This window comes from Pleurodeles waltl, chromosome 4_2 (assembly GCF_031143425.1).
Source record: "Pleurodeles waltl isolate 20211129_DDA chromosome 4_2, aPleWal1.hap1.20221129, whole genome shotgun sequence".
Taxonomy (NCBI): Eukaryota; Metazoa; Chordata; class Amphibia; order Caudata; family Salamandridae; genus Pleurodeles; species Pleurodeles waltl.
The window spans coordinates 458,544,945-458,558,668 of NC_090443.1; the positions used below are offsets into that span (position 1 = coordinate 458,544,945).

At 41.0% G+C, this 13,724-nt stretch overlaps 1 protein-coding gene across 2 annotated transcripts in view; it reads right to left on the bottom strand.

Annotated features, from left to right (window-relative positions):
- Positions 1-692: 692 nt before the first annotated feature.
- Positions 693-13,724, bottom strand: part of OLFM2 (olfactomedin 2) — a 960,795-nt gene continuing 947,763 nt past the window's right edge. For both annotated transcript variants that reach the window (XM_069231784.1, XM_069231783.1), the window contains exon 6: positions 693-1,532. In XM_069231784.1, coding sequence (XP_069087885.1) covers positions 858-1,532 — 675 coding nt within the window. In that variant the 3' untranslated portion in view covers positions 693-857. The remainder of the gene's footprint in view (positions 1,533-13,724) is intronic.

The window sequence follows — 13,724 nt, forward strand, 5'->3', positions numbered from 1 at the left end:
CACGTTTTAAACAAAGTTGATACAAGAAGGAGCAAGGTTAATAAATATGGTGATTGTGATAATACTGATATGTATTGAAATTAGCACAATATGTGAAACCCAGATCGCCCTCTCTGCTCATTTGGAGTATGATAATAGATTGTGCTATATCATCCAAAACTGTCTTTGCTGTTTCTTTATAAGACCCATTGAATTTGCGTCACACACTTTGCCCCACCACTGCTGCTGGAAACACTTTCATGGATTTACCATACTTTACTTGGACTGAGCAAATTCCATAAAAGGCCTCTAAAGACCAATATTTCCACCACCACATTGATGCTCTTATGTCCCTCTCCCACTTCCCCTGTATCTAGTCACTCTCGACTATCTCTCCACTCTAGTTATTTCCCACTGTTATGTAAATGTCTAACGTCATACTCCCTGGACCTGGTGTTCCTTACAGTTGGATCTATGTTTCTAAAATGAGATAATAACCTGAAGACAGGGACCGCCAAATATCTGGGTGAGTGTTAAAAAGAGTAGAGATCTGGGAGTATGTAACACTTCCTCAGAAAGAAGACACATGAAGAGAAGCATCAAATACCAGAAGATGTGGTTGAAGTGAAAACTTAGAGCAAATTTCGGAAGAGATGACAGGTGATAAGGCCTTTGGAAAGACAGGTGAGGTAAAAGAACACAAAGACACAATAAAATGTCAAAGATACTGTTTATTTGTCACAAAAGAAACTAAAATCCATGCGCACTCACCACAGGAAAGAAAATGTCGGCTCTCTTGGCATGTTTCATAGAAATAATGGTAATAATGAACTGTAAAAAAAAAAAGATAAAGAGAAGTTCTATCTGGCACAGTTGCATCATTCACCTGAAGTCTTAATGACGTGGAACAAAGTCACATTATACAGGACCTGATGGCCGTTATTCCAAGTGTAAAGTACCCTTTCCCGAGGGTTGTAGTCCAACATAGATATGTGGGAGTATTGGTTGTGGAATGGGATATCAGTGTACTCATAGGTTGAAGTGTTTGTGTAGTAGGCGAAATATATCTTGGCGCCAGCCAGGTGGGAGTTTGTCACGTACAAGGTGCCGCAGATCATGAAGGACTCCCCAGCACTGCGCTTGGGATATCCTGTGTCCCAGGTCTTCAGGATCTCTAGGGTCAATGGATCCATTTTGCTGACCACGATGTTGCCTGCATTTTGGTTGGTGGTGTAGACAGCCCAGAGGCCATTCTCATCCACCATGAAGTCGATGTCGGAAAACCCACCCCAGGAGTAGGGAAAAGTATTGTTGTAGCCAGCAGTGTTGAGGCTGCGCTGCACTGCCACGCTGCGGGAGCGGAAGTGGTACTTCACCACAATGTTGCTCTGGTACTTGTTGTAGTAGAGGGAGCCATTATAGACCACATGACCTGTGCCAGCCCAAGGGTGAGGGAGGAGATGCTGGACAAAGTTCTGACCCTTCATAAAGTCATTCAGCGTCCGGTATTCTAGGACCCTGCGGCCTTTGTAATACCCATCCATGTACCACACCTGAAAGAAAAATATAGACAACAATTAGATTTTTTAGATTATTTATATAGTGCTTTTATAAAATACATTGTCTCACATTACACAATGTTTATTATGTGTAAACATTCAAATAAGAGAAAAAAACACTTTTTAAACATCTATTTACATAGTTCAACCTAAAAAGTCTCAGAATACCTGGTGGATTGTGTGACAAAGATAGCATTACCACACCTATAGAATGATTCCTGTGTTGGATTCTGTAGCTCTACCAGAAGAATAAACCATAAACCGCTTTCCCAGGTCCTGATATGTACATCCTACCAAAAGATAGTTCAATGGATAGGCAAAGGCAAGCATCCATGAAATTCCGTATATAAGCCATCAAAAATGTACACTCTGTGAGACAACAGGCAATACCTCCATCGAGAGGGTGATAATTAATGACACATTATCTGAGCATATACAAACATTTACAGTAGGCATACGCTGGTGCCACCCAACTACTATTTGAATTATTTGGACTCTATACATACACCAAAGCTCACTGACTCCCTCCAGAAAGAATTAGAGAATGATATGTCAGTGGGAGAACTTAAAGAAGCCTTGAGAGCATTGCCAAGATCTAAAACACCCAGGATTGATGGGTTCCATATAGAGCTATATCAAACCTTTTCCCCTCACCTTATGACGAAGCTGTGAGAAACAGTGAGGGAGGCCCGAGAGGGAGGGACTCTGCCCTCCACAATGCAGGAGGGTATTGTGCACATGCTTCTAAAACCCAGGGGGGATCTCTTAGACCCTCCTGCCTACCACCCTATCACCATTATCAATTATGACATGAAGATCCCATGTAAAGCATTACAATCAGACTAGGTTGGATAATTAGAACGCTAATATCGGATGACCAGTTTGGGTTTGTCCCCGGGCATAATGAATATCCTCTGTTCATGGTAGACAAGAAGACAAGGCCTTAGTAGCCATAGACCCGGAAAAGGCATTTGATAACCTCAGCTAGCAGTATCTGTGGTAAATCCTGTGCCACATGGGGTTTGGCCAGTCATTTCACAAATGGGTAAAATTACTGTATGAGGAGCTTCCAGTCAGGGTTCGGATAGGCAAAATACTGTTTTAAAGCTGTACACTTCAACAGGCAACGCAACAGGGCTGACCCCACCTCCCCACTCCTCTACACCCTGGCTGTGGGACCCCCAGCGATAAAACTTCCTTCCAAAATGGCAAAATTGGGAATTTCCATTGAAGATGTATCCCACCTGTTCTCTCTATGCATGAATGAGGCATTATGGTATATAAGACTCCTCCGGGAGTATGTCCCTCTGCTCTTGGAGTGATTACATAGTTTTGGTGAGGTTTTGGGACAACAGGTAAACACAAGATATCAGAATGGGGACAATTATTGATACAGGCACTGGGAAGTGAGGATAGAAAACAAAGATATCCAATCATGAGCAAGGGGCTGATCCAAGCCCAGTCTAAGTGTATGAAATGTTTTGGAAAATATATGTCTCCAGCAGAAAGTCCTCAGCCATGAGCTAATAATGCCAGAAGAATGACATAACTTCCCCTTTAAGCACTGTTATGCTCTATATGGCTCTCTTTGCCTCTCTCACATTCAGTTATCTGGGCTGTCTACTTGATTAGCAGCCAAGCATTCTCTCTCAATTCCCATATGAAACTATATCTGGAACCATGATAGTTCTCTCTAGTTTATTTTTCTTTGGCACACTGTTACAACATTGGAATAGATGCTATTGCCAGGTGTCACTGGTGTAAGTAGCAAAGGCTATACAGTTACCCCCATATTGCATTTTGGTGAATATACAGTGAAACTGGGCACTTCACCACTGCCCTGTGTAATTCCCAGTCCATTATTTAACCATATGCTTACAATCAGTTTTTTCAATGAGTCTAAGTACTCCCGACTTGCCAAGAAAAGAGAGCTAAGGAATAAGTTCAAAATGTGATTGTCCAGTAGTACACAATTTGGCAAAATGGGAGAGTGAGTTTAAAAAACGTGTCTCCTAGTTCTATGTTTCTAACTAGTCCACTAGAACACAATTGATGTTGTAGTGATTCTGATGGCAAGGTCCAGGTGGCATTTTGGTGAATATACAATGAGACTGGGCACTGCACCACTGGCCCATGTAATATCAAGTCCATTATTTAACTACATGCTTAATATCAGTTTTTTTCAACAAGTCTAAATACTCCCGCCCTGCCAAGGAAAAGGAGCTAAAGAATAAGTTCAAAAAGTGATTGTCTAATAGTACACAATTTAGCAAAATGGGAGGGTGAGTTTAAAAAAACTTGTTGCCTATTTCTATGTTTCCAACTAGTCCACTAGAACACAATTGATGTTGTAGTGATTCTGATGGCAAGGTCCAGGGGCTTGCCTTCCCAAGGAAATGTCACTCTGTTGTGAGCCCTGGTGACTTTAAAATACTGTATTTATTTCCATCATATTAAATGAACTGGCAAGGGTTGATACATGTCAAGTATTATAGTTTTACAGCTAAAATGTACCTGGACCAGTTCTTGTGGCAGTAGGGTGTAACTGGGTAGTATGCTTGGTTGATTTCACTGATGTTTAAAAGCTTATGGTGAATGAATCCCATTTGGTACCAGAGTTTGTTATTTTTCTAAACTTGACACTGAAATGTTTAAATAGCAGCAATGAAGGCTTACTCCAGGAGGTTGGAAAGGAATTGCAATTCAAATACCACTTGAATAGTTATCATGCTTGATCTCTGGACAGGTTTTATCTTTTAAAAATGCTGGATTTAGAGGGGGCAGTTCAGAATGAAATCCCCAAAATATTCTATGACACTCATTTCTGTTCTCTCTTACACAAGCGACTTCTGATGTCTCTGTGTTTGGTGTGTACTGCCAAACAATTAATTTGTCATATGATGTGTGTTGGACCTGGCATCCTTGGTGTGGTTTCCCCTAAATGTCTGCCCTCTGACCTCCTGTTTTTCTGAATAATTTTTGCTGGCTTTTAGGATTCTGTTTACTTAACCACTGCTTACCAGTGCTAAAGTGCAGGTGCTCTGTACTCTAAAACATTGACACATTTATTTGCTTGTAAGTCCCTACTTAAGTGCATTATGTATGCCCAGGGCCTGTAAATTATTTGTTACTCATGGGCCTGCAGCACCTATTGCACCACCCACTACAGAAGCCTTTCAAACATGTCTCAGGCCTACCACTGCAGAGCCTGTGGGTGCAGTTTTAGACTGCCATTTCGACCTGGTAAGCGTACCGACTTGCCAGACCCAAACCTTCCTTTTTATAACATATAAGTCACACCTAAGATAGGCCCTGGTTAGCCCCAAGGATTGGGTCCATTGTATTTAAAAAGTTGGAAATTTCCTTTTTCTGTTTAACATGTCCAGGTATTGAAAAACTCCTAAATTTGTTTTTCAGTGCTGCAAGGCCTGTCCCTGCCATATGTTAACATTGGGAGTGCCTTAGCTTTAAGTGTAATTTCCAATTGTGAAGAGATAGAACTATGAATTTTGGTGTCTCTGGACTCGCGATTTACAACCACAACTTATAAGAGTGAAAATGCCACGTTTAGAAAGTTGGCATTTTCTTACTTTAGCCTTTTGGTGCCTTAGCCTGTCTCTGAATACATGTCTGGTTTGGGCTGGGTCACAGCTACAATTTGCAAATTCCCTATAGACAGCCACAAAGACAGGGCACTCAGCTGCATCTGCATTCATCTGCACACTGATGGGACTTCCTGGGCAGAGGTAAGAGGAGGGATTCACACTTACACTTCAATATGTGGTGTCTTGTCTTCACAAAAAGCCTCCTCCCCCCATGGACAGCCTGGCAGACAGCATGAAAGGGACCCTTGTGCAGCACTTCAGAGAACTCCTTTGAAGTTTCCCCTACATCAAAGACCTTTTTGGATATAAGTACTGGACCCTAAACCCCACCAAACTAGTTCACTTTGAGGATCTACAAACAAGAGGAGCTATGCTGCCAGGAAGGACTACCACTTAGCCAGTTGGCTGTACTGTGCTGGCCTGCTGCATACTACTTGCAATGCTGCTAGGAGGGACTGCCACTTTGCCCTGTGCTCTGTTGTGTTGGCCTGCTGCCTCTGCAGTGCGGAAGGACTGACTCTGTCTCTACAACCTCGGCTCCCCCTAGAACCTAAAAGGGCTTGTTGGCTTGCCCCTGCAACAGTCTCAAGATGAGAAAAGACTCCCATTCCCTTCTGACTGAGAAAAAGGGGGCTTACAAAAGTCACACAGGATGCTGTGTGACCAGCAAAATATCATCCCAGAATGACCGTGCCTAAGCTCTGATTGACATTGTCATATTTTTGCAAACAAAGACACTGCAGCCCTGCGAGAGGCCGGGTGGTGGGATCGCCCTAGGTGAACTGGAGCCCGTGTGATGCATTGGTAAACCCTTGTCATGTGATCCTAGCCGAGGGACGTCTGCATTGCCACAGCCTTCTGCCCCGTTTACTGGACCAAATGAAAGGACCGCCACACCCAGATTCCCCACCGCCACTGACTTACCCGATCCAAGCATTGCACCCCAGTCGGGAGACCTCTGTGCTGCAAAGTGACTTCACAAGATAAGTTAACTCACACCGGAGACGGAGTACAGGGGGCAGAGGGGCAGAATCACCACCTGGGGGCTGTTTCTAAAAACTCCCCGCTTCCAGGTGTGCTGAGACCAGAGTCCCTCTTGTGTTGCCGCCCTGCGATGACCCTTTCCCTCGTACTTGGAGTAAACTGGTTCAGATTGCAAGGAAGCTTTTTCCCCTCCCCAACACGCCAGTTGCAGAATGCACACTAGTACTGCCTAGCATTTGGGCCCCTGACTTCTTCATAAAAAAGTGCTATTTAGCACCAAAAACTTTACGCTTCCTGTAGATGATATGCGCTAGCGCCTGTAGCCTGAAATATTGCTGAATTAACCCCACATTTCTTTAGAGGGGGAATGAACTTTGAGCAGTTGATAAGTCTGATTTAAAATTGCTTATCAGATTTTCAGCATTTTTATCATTTATAAACTATATAACAGTTACCTATTTTTTTTAATCTGGTGTTCAGACTTTTTCATGGTGTTTTACTGGGTGACTGTAGGCAAGTGTTGCACAAATACTTTAAACATTTGCCTGACTGCTCTGTGCCAAGCAACCAGAGGATGAGCACAGGTGAATTTAGTTTGTGTATCTGACTTACTCTGACTAGGATTGTGGTCCCTACTTGGACAGGATGCATACCTTTGCCAACTAGAGACTCAGTTTCTAACAATGTGAGAATGGACAGTTGTGCACCTTAGGTAAAAAAGCAGGGCATATTTGTAACATTTGCCCTTTGCTCTTTACACAGGGTAAATCTCCCTGCACAAGCATGCGTAAACATAAAGTTCAACAACACCCTGCTAATAGGCACTACTGATCCGCTCCCTCCATATGCAGACCAGCCCTTAGAATATTGTAAACCTACTTGAAATGCCAGTGACTGTGGAAGGTTGGTACGATGGGGGAAGCGTGGCGTTATATCAGAAAAGCTCCAGTCTGCCTCGCATCAAGTGGACTGAGTTATTTCCGAGGACAATCTTAGACAGTGAACACAACAGAAGGGGACCTTTCATAACGGTGGACATTTCACAAAACATGTATGTTCAGCGGCCTAATGCTACACGATGGGGCCCGCTGCAGAATGGGAAGAGAGGCCACCAAATCCCCCATATATATTTCAGATAGTCAGTGACTTTGTGCTGAATGGACCCCAATGAAGTTTGAGGGTGCTGGAAGCCTGGCAACCCCATGAGCCACAGGGGCTGGAAGGGCCTGCGTTAAGTCCCTAAGTTGTGCTTTGGCATTTCTGAACAGTCTTGTGGAGTTTTGGGAGTAAATAAAGTTGAAAGGGGCGATTTATATTGAAACTTAAACATAAAATAATAAAACAAAAACAAAAAAATCTTCTAAGAAGATTCTTATGTAAAAGGCACCAAAAAGAAAGATACGCACAATCAGAAACATTATTAGGAAAAATTAGAATCAAGGCTAGTAAAACATCATGGATGGGGGCATACCCTTTCAGTAGGTTGAAGTAAACTGTAAGCGGTAACGTGAATATAAATTAGCGTGAAAAAACAATTTTCTTGTCAGGTGTGAAAATGTTTAAAAACAAAAGCAAATAGCAGCACTAATCTAAGACGCTAGTGAAATGCTGAACACCAAAAAGAACTGTTGTCATGCTGCTCACAACTGGGATCAATAACCATCCGGGCAGCAAAGACATCCAACGGTTGGATGGATTTGGTTAATGACTTTGGCCTCAAAAGAAGACCTTTAAAAGTAGCCTCATCAAAATAACTTATTTCACATGCAAGACCTACCGAATTTAATAATGGTTGGTTTGTTTTACGATATAATTCCCCAAGTATTAGTTCAACCTGTATTTCATATTAAAAAGTATTTATTGTTGCACTTCTGCGTACATCTGCTCTTTATGTATATTTAAAGACAAAAGGGATTTCTGGGTTGGTAGCCAATTGATATTTTCATAAAAATCTAAAGAATATTTAATAAAATCTCAACAAGAATAAACAACCAGTGTCTCATGCTGCCCTTTTCCCTCCTTTCATTTCACACTCTCTTTATAAATTCATAAATTAATAAATTATGGCCTCAAAACGACTCTTGAGCAACTTTCACACAGGCGTACCCAGAAAATACTGCAACTCTCGTTATTTCAGTTTGCAGGCGTGAGTTTACTTTTTTGTTTAAGCTGTTTTATCCATGAATCATTTTGAGGTGTTCCCCTTTGCTGTGAGTCATTTGGTAGTATGAACACCAGTCAATTTAGACAAGCAGTGCTTAACTTGTGCTTGTTTCCGGTGCTGAGCACTGGCACTTATTTTTGCGGGCGGGGGCTTATTCTTCTGCCTCAAGCATTTGCTGCGAGCAAAAGACACATATGGGAAAGACAGAGGAAGGGAAAAACGAAAAAGCGTCACAAAGGGAGAAAGTAGAAAGCTGCTAGAGTGAGCTGAAGGGGTAGGGAGTGGCTTTATATGGATTCAAGAGGCACGAGATGGCTTCAGGATTACGCCGCCTCAGTATTCAATGCTCACACATTTAACTGCCACAGCCTCGTGTTTAAGAGGAGGACTTTGGGCATCGACATCTTTTTATTTACAAAATAAGCACTGTAGACAAGTCTATTTCACATGTCTTTCAAACCCTAAAAGAAGCAAGCCATTTTCATGTGCTAAAATCTGCTATTTTAAATGTAACTGTCTTTCAAGGAAGTCCTTTTTGAGAAATATGTTTCACACAGTAGTTTTATATATATATCCCCCACCCTACATATTTGCCAATTAGTTGCTGCTTTTGGATGTGGCTTTAGCCAAGGTCTTTTGATTTTACTAACACTCTTCGTTCATTTGTCTGCTGTTGTGTCAATCATATTTTAGTTTGTCCACTACAACATACAGCACGGGGCATTGGGTCGGCCCATTTTAGCCATTGGTTAACTTAACTGTCCGTGTTGGCTTTCTGCCACTTCACAAGGAGCACATTCAACACCCCAAAGTAGTTCCCTTCAATGCCAGAGACTGTTATGCATTGTGGCTTTAAGACAGAAAATGCGTTTAGCAATGTCTTTTGATTACACTAGTGTGGGCCAGCAGCTAGCCAAAGGTTGGCAGCCCCAAATCTAGCCCTAGTATCCTTGCCAGTGGTTGATTTAGGGTTGTGGCTGTACATAGAACATAGCTAGCATAGACCAAAAGATTGACTTCACTATTCCGTATAGCCTATAGGGTGGATTTCACTATTCTATAAAGGTAAAAGTAATATAGATATGAGACGTTTTGAGTCGAGTCGTTCTGAAAACTACTCTTCTGCTGATGTGCATCAGAAGCATTAGGGCAGTGTAGGGGTTGATCAACAGTGCTTTCAAATGAAATATGATTTTTAAAAATAAAAATAAGGATCTATGGCAATCTGACTCAGAACATACCATTACTAAAACAAACAAATGAAATCAGTCAAAACTATCTTGTGATGATGCTCTCATTTAAAAATGTCGCAGGGTAAAGGTGAATTGGGGCAAAAAGGTGCATTCAGAGCCGTTTTGTTTCTAATGATAGAGTTCCAGTATGTCCACCGCAATCAGATAAGTGGTTTCAGTCAATAATCGTCAAGGCATTTCGAAACTAATTGTACATTGCACACAAGATCAATAACACATTAGCTATCCATCTTTTACCTCCCCAACTTATTGTCGGAAGCCTTCTGTATGTAGTTTATGTAAGACTATTGCAACATATAAATATATAACAACATAAATGATTGTACAGAAAGCAGTGACCTCCGTAATTATATTTCCCTGAAATATGGGCTCCATTTACAGTTGCCTCCAGGAAATGGGTTCTGTTATTGCAAGTGTGGGCTGAAGGAAATATTTTTCCCTGGAGAAAATTGTACTTTTTTGCTCATATGAGGTGTTTCTGTTTCTCTGTGAAATAGAAGCAACTTTTAGGACTGGATTACCATTGACCTTGTGTTGGTGGGATATATATAAATAGCAATACATTGAGGATAGTAATTTATGCAATGAGATAAATATTATCAATTACAAGTTTCCCCATTAAAATGTAGAATGACATGAAGATATTGATTCTTTCTGCACAAAATCCGTATGTCATGCTATTTTTTGGGCTACTTGCCCTCATTAAATATTGACAGGTTTGACCTGCTGATATCTACCGGCAGACAATTCGGATTGTCAGACTTTATTGCACCTGGTAATTAACGAATTTGATACAATGCGACAAACGAATATTTCTGACACCCATGCAATCAGAGGTTTGCTATGGTTTCAGAATTTACTGAGGCACTCATGATTGAGACCTTATTCTCAAAAACTGTCCCCTGTGTAGACACCAGCTTTTGATGTGCAGAAGGAGAGATACTGTTGGCTTTCATTCATCTCTTAAGACCTTTCCCTCTTGATGCTGGCTTCATCCCTTCACTCACATCTGGACACCACTCTTTACAGCTAACATCCAGGCACCCTTACCTCACTGGTATCAGGCCACTGATAACCCATCTGTCAGCATCAAAGAATCCTATTTTACTGGTAGCAAATCTGCCTTCCTTACTGTCAGCAACTGCAGTTTACATGTAGCAAACTAATACTGCCAGCCTTCTTTTATTCACGCTTCAAGCTGCTGATGCCAGGCTCCCACCTCCAACTCCAAACAGACACTACATAGTGGGTACCAAGCCCACTGCTACTGCTAGTCTCCAGGCATCTTTACCAGACTAGTACACAGAGGACTCCCTAATCTCAGCCTTACTATAATCTTAACCTCTTCAATACCACACTGGACTACTATTGTCGATGTTGAGGGGTTTCCCACCTCACCAGTACCAAGCCAAGCTACTCCTGCCAACCTCTTTGAGGTTTTACTAGTACTGGGGAATCCATCCATTGCAAACCTCAGTGAGTTAATACCCTTTCAAAAACAACCCAGACGGACAACTGAAAAAACGACACCCCTGCCAATGTCATCTGCATTTTCTCCTATAAATGGTATCCATGGCTGTCCGCTGCCCGGGTTATGATGGTGTTTTTTATCCACACCCTCTTTTGCAGTCAATAGCACTAGGTCTGTTTGGACTTGTAGTTTTCCCCATCCTATTGTAAGTAAAGACTTACAAGTCACGTGAAATAGAGTGTTGATGTGAGAAAGGCAACCACTACTCAGGGGTTGTGAGAGCAGGAGACATTTGCAAGACAGCTAACATGGAAAGCCCACTAGCGTAATCCAAGTCAGACATCAAGTATTTTATCCACTTTGGAGGAATCTGCAAGTTAAAAAAGATTGTTAGCCAAAGGCCAACTCGTTCCAATCTATGAGGCAGTAGTTTGAAGTAATGTGAAGATTCCTAATGATTGGCTGTAGATAATCAGTGGCTCAAATGTTTTCTGGATCCCAGTGTAGCCCCGGCATTTTGAAGGTATTGAAATTGGTGCTTAAGGTATGAATGAGGTTGCAGCATTCACATCCCTTCTTTTTAGGGTTAGTAAAGGCTACTCGTTGCAGAGTATCATTGCAGCGCATCCTTAAAGGTTCTATATGAGCGCTGTTCACTCGAAGAGGAGCAAGTCCACACCAGATGTTCAGGTTGGTCACCTAAGATAAAACTAGGGACAATTGATTTAAATGGAAATAATGTTCATAGGCTGTGTCCACCTGAAAATGTGGCTGGGCTCATGTCCCTTATGGATCTATGATAACCAGATACTCTCATTTACTAGATGACATTGCTTGATGTGCATGGAAGCAAATGGTTCTAAGTTACTCATAATTAATTCATATTTTCACCTCAGACTTTCCTGGGATTTTCATAGGTAAAATATAGATTGTATGTCTTTCTACTGGCTAGGGCAGAAAATAGGTATAATGAGATTCCTCCAACGTATTGATTTTTTGGATTTGATTACAAAAAGATAATTGAAACATTGGACAAATTACTGTTCCCCTTTTTTTCTAAAAATAAATGTCCTGCCAAATGGCACAGTCACAATATCTATAACTAAACAATGTGTATTGGCAATGTTATCACTCTTCTTACGTTTCACTGCCAATGAACTCTATTAAGGTGGAAGTAGAAACTGCAACTTCTTTATGGTATGTCTAGAGAAAGCAGGGAGGATTCATTTGATTTACCAGATTTAGAAATGGGGGCTTCTTAATTCAAACATGCGTGTTTAAAGCTAACATTTTTAAAACTGTGTCATCTAATGTGACATAAAAAATGAATACACTATTCGCGTGAACCCTTGCAGGGAAATGCATAATGCATGATGATATGCTACTCTGGGTATATACAAAATGCTGTTGTAAGGCACGACCGGCTATTAATTGTCAGATTTGCGCACGTATGTGGTATTTGTACATCACGAACCTAGGCAATAGGCAGCAAAGCACTGTTTTATGTTTTTTCTTGTTTAGATGGTATACTTTTATATATATTTTTACTTTTTATCAGTTTGTTATTTGGAATGAATCAATCAGGAATGTAGAAACTACCAAGAAGAAAACAAAATCAGAGCAATTTGTAGTCTCAAAAGGTAAGGGCAATAATCCCCAAATTTCATCAAACACGTCTATGCACCCATGCACCTGCTAGGACTATCTTGAACATTTCATAAAATCATAAAATTCACTATGTTTAAGGCAATAATTGAAGTGAAGCACAGAACCTTTCGAAGGCAACAAATACAAGGAAAACAATAGTTGAGTTGGATTTGACAATATGTAAAGCGAAGAGAAAATGGCGGGACATAAAGTAAAAAATAAATTACAGATAGCACTGAACCAAGACACCTTTACTGTTTCATTTCACAATGACCCAAAGATAGTCACAATGGCCAATTCTTTTAGAGATTCAATGCGTCATTCTAGTGTGAGGTAGACCAGAATCTCAGCTTTTTGTAGAATAAGTAGTATCTTGCAACGATTTGAACGTCTTATTTCTTGAAATGCTTAACATTTTTGATTTGCTGAGTCTGAGAAGTTATTAATGTACATCCTTGACGTATTTTAAAGGTACTGCACCAAACTCGACTACTGCCTCAGGGCTCGTCAACACCCTTACTTGCCCTCAGTCTGAGAGAAGTATGAAAGAAGCTTATTGATTGACAGAATAGATTTTCTGTCACAACACTTTCATCCTTTTATTATCAGTCTAGGTTTGCCTACGCAGAATATGAAAGGAGGAGCACTGGGTGAAACTTAAAGTACGGCAGATTAATTTGGGTAATTTTTGGAATTTCGAGTTATGCCTGTTTGCTTAACTCTGCACAATTCGCTTGGACAGCAAAACGCACCATTTACAGCAGCAATTTACAACAAATGCATGAAAAAGACAGACCCTAGGATGCATTTTGCGCTAAAATATAGTGTGAAATAATAGATTTGTATTTTGTATAATTTTGCCTAATTTTGTCAAATGACATGAAAGTAAATTGCACACATGTTGCACACTCCCAATTTAGAGCAACAGTAGCAAGACAATGCCACTACTTAGGCCGTTATTCAGAGTTTTGGGTATAGTTGAGATCCCTGCACAAGCAGCACTTTCACAGACATTGCAATATTAGTTTTTTAGTTAATATGACTCCTGCAATTTTTCGTTCT